General features: G+C 34.9%; 1 protein-coding gene across 1 annotated transcript; it reads right to left on the reverse strand.

The window, feature by feature from the left end:
- On the reverse strand, nt 585–2,566 carry LOC107630007 (transcription factor TCP3). Its single transcript, XM_016332999.2, has 2 exons — nt 1,273–2,566; nt 585–1,165 (listed from the first exon to the last, which is right to left on the reverse strand). The coding sequence occupies exon 1, from the start codon at nt 2,321–2,323 to the stop codon at nt 1,310–1,312; it is 1,014 nt and encodes a 337-aa protein (XP_016188485.1). The 5' UTR covers nt 2,324–2,566; the 3' UTR covers nt 585–1,165; nt 1,273–1,309.

The following is a 3,657-nucleotide window of genomic DNA, read 5'->3' on the forward strand; positions in this document are numbered from 1 at the left end:
GATAAAAAATTTAAACAAAAAATCTAAAGAAATAAATATATAAACAGAATTTCAAAAAATAAATACATAATCAAACTCTAAATTTGACCGGCAAAACAAACTTCGGCTAGAATATATATATCAATATTTGCTTAACCTCATGAATTAACTTTAAATAAAATAATGACATTATGGAATCTGTAAAATGAGTATCCCTGAGGGTCATAAGTTACGTTATTTTGCAAAAAAAGTAACTATTTCAGCTGAGCGTTCTTGATTTTCAAAAAATAATGTTTGTTCTTGACGATGATCCCAAATTGTTAAAACAAAAAAACAAATAAAGACTTCTGTTAACAATATTTTCTTAATATCTGAATATTATGTACAACCAAGAAAATAAATGTCAACAAAACTATTATTTAAATAGGTTTTCTTTTTGAAAGAAAGTACACTAGTCATCTTACACGGTATAATATAGAAACATGTAAAGCTGTTAAGCAATGAAAATCAGACGTTCTTAATGCATATTTGAAAGTACAGCAATTAAATTACGTTAAAAATACTGAGCGGTTATACTTTCAGCAATTAGGCAACACATTAAAAAAAAAGGCAAACACTTTATATCTTTGTATTGAAAATAACAAGATACTGTAAAAAGAACACATTACACATATCCCCAACTCTGTGGTGGCTGAGAAATGGTCCCTTCTTGCTACTCAACTAGTCAACTTGTTTCTACTAAATAAATTACATTTCACATAGTTTGATTATTGTTTTTGTTGAAACATGCAATTTCGTATAGAAATAAAAGCAGCACATTAGCAACATAAAATGAAATTAATTTCAATCAGAAAAACCTAATTAACATGTAAAATGCAAATGAACAATATTGCTAACCCTAACTATATATTACACTCTAAACAAATAAAAACATATTACAAGAAGAGATAAAGACATACACATATATGTTATAGTCATGAATCCTCATTGACAGCGTTACACTGTTACTTGATCAAGAAGCCGACACATAGAAGAGAAATTAAATACATTGCCAAAATGTTTTTGGTGTTTTTAAGCGCAAAACATAAAAACTATTAACTGCAGTACCTGAGACTTGTGAAAACTGCTGAATTGTAGAAAAGGCCGCAATTGTAACCAACTTGGGTTTTGGTTGAGTGAATTCCGTCTGCTTAAGCAAGTAACTGAGAGATATTGTGAGAGTAAAAAAAACGCAGTTGTTGCTGCTGTTACAATGCAACAACAATTGCGACGGTTAAGTATACACTTTCTTACCTGCAATTATATTTGTACGGCAATTCAAAACCATGGGTCAGTGGTGAGAATGAGGAGAAGCAGAAGATGGAGTGGTGTTAGAAGCAACTCCATGATGGTTCTCTTGGTCGCCTTGAATTCTAGCTGGAATGCAAAACCCTGCTGCTAATCCATCAGAAACAAATCTGCTTCCAAATATGGAAGCATGGTGAATCAGTTGTTGTGGCCTGCTGTGTTGTTGTTCCGAGGAGTTTGGGTTCATCTGAATTTCACCCCAAGATCTAAGTGATGGTGGTGGAAAACTTGACTGAAGGGACCCACTCACACTTTGGCCTAGAAATGGATGATGATGATTCTGCTGCGGGTTCACCATGAACCCTACCCTGTTGATATCCATGGTAGCAGCTTCGTTGTTCCAAGCTACAATCTTCTGATACTGGCTCTCAAATCCGACGTTGTTACTGGATCCAGCACCAAAGAGAGTACCTTGATGTTGATTCGAAGGTGCTTGTTGAAACGGGTGGAGTGAAAGTCCAAGATCTTCCGTAATGGGGTTAACGTTGTTGTTGGCGGTTCTTGAAATCATCTGGTGAGGGTAGTTTTGGAAATTCATAGAGGGAGTAGCTGAGCTTGTAGGGAAGAAAGCTATGGGGTCAGTTTCAAGGTTTTGTTGCTGCTGTTGCTGAATCTGAAGGAATTGCTGATGAATAATATCATTATTATGTTGATGATTCTCCTCCACCTCCTCCTCTTCTTCTTCTTGATCCTGGTGCGGCGGGGCGGCTGAGAGGGGTGGGTGCCAGGGAGGAAGCTCGGCTAGCTTGTCGATGGAGGGCTGAGCTTTCTTGATGAGCCAATCGACGGCTTTGCTGGGGCGGTCGTAGCCGAGACGGTCCTGAACGTCGTAGAATTCGATGGCGGTGTGGGCGGATAGCCTGACCCTTCTATCGCGTGGTCCTTTGGCGGTGTAGACCTTGCTGTGGCGGTCTTTTCTCCCTGTGGACCTCACAATGTGGCCCCCTTCAACTTGAATAATTTCTCCTCCTTTATTACTATTGCTCCTCATCCCCATTGATGTTCTTCTGTGTTCTTTGCTTCTTTAAAGTTGGCCTTTTTTTTGTGCCTTTGGTTTTTGTGGTTTGTGCTCTTAAGTTTTGTTGGTGGATTTCATCTCTCCTCTCCCTCTCTAACTCTATGCCTTACTAGTCGCTGCTGATTCCCACCCAAATAATTCAGATCTTTCTCTCCCACACTCCCACTCACTCTCTCACCTCTGTCAATTTAGGTCGCATGAAGAATCCGTATTAAGACAAAGATAAAAAATATCATGAGACATAAATTAGTCTAAACAATAAAACAAATATAAAAACAGATAAAATGTTTTATCTTTATCACTTAAAAATTAGAGGAAAAAGGGCAAATTTTCTATTTTATCTTAATTTCAATATTTTAATTTACAATCTTAAAATATGGTAAATGGTTATTATAAAATCCAAAAATTATAAGTTAGGGTTTTGTAAATTTGGGATCACTACAGATATGAGTGAGTTGGAATTTACAAAAATTGTGTGGTAGTCAGGTAGTGTCAAGTAAATGGTTGATGTACCGTATTGACAAGGATGTTAACTACAACTACGAATACGTAAAAAAATGGTATATTTTGTCAAATTTCGGTATATTTTATCAAACAATTTTTAATTTGAATAACGTTAAAAAATTAATACAATTTATTATTTTTAGTCAATAATTAATTATTGATATTTAAAAATATTATCTAAAAATAAAATGTTGAATTAGTTCCATAGATTAGGTATTATCTTTAATTTTGTTTAATTTTTTTATTTTATTTTATTCTTTTTTTATTGTAAAATTAATATTTAACCCTTTTCTAAAAATTCAACCTAGTTCCACTCCTGCTGGTCTTAATTTATCGACTATTTTGTTTAAATTTAAACATCTTTTATTTGTTGAAATAGTTACTAAATACAAAGGGCTGAAGGGGTTGTTCTGTAGTAACAAAAGAAAAGAAGGATTTGTTTTGTTACTCTAGCTGTTAAATTAATTTATTGAAGGGCAAGGCAGGGAAATTTAGAGTTGAGAGAGTTTGGCAGTAAGTAGAGATCGGCAGCAGGTGTCCACACAGCCTTGAATTATGATCATTCTGTGACAGCTGCTGGTCCCAAAATAAACCAGAACCTGCCATTCCAATCTTTCAGATTCCTTTTACCTAAAAAATACCCCAACACTGCGCAGTACACCCCCATCTCGGTTGTCTCTACAAAAAGTTACTTACTCACTGTCCATCTTAATTATTTATCAACTCATCTAATTAATCCTGTACGTACGTCTATGTATTTGGACTTAGCAGGTCTAGTGTTATTTTCTCTTTAAAATAATTGATAACGA

The sequence above is a fragment of the Arachis ipaensis genome, chromosome B03 (genome assembly GCF_000816755.2).
Source record: "Arachis ipaensis cultivar K30076 chromosome B03, Araip1.1, whole genome shotgun sequence".
Classification (NCBI taxonomy): domain Eukaryota; kingdom Viridiplantae; phylum Streptophyta; class Magnoliopsida; order Fabales; family Fabaceae; genus Arachis; species Arachis ipaensis.

What these genes read in the sequence shown, in the direction of transcription:
- LOC107630007 (XM_016332999.2), bottom strand. Translation starts at nt 2,323, where the DNA reads ATGGGGATGAGGAGCAATAGTAATAAAGGAGGAGAAATTATTCAAGTT.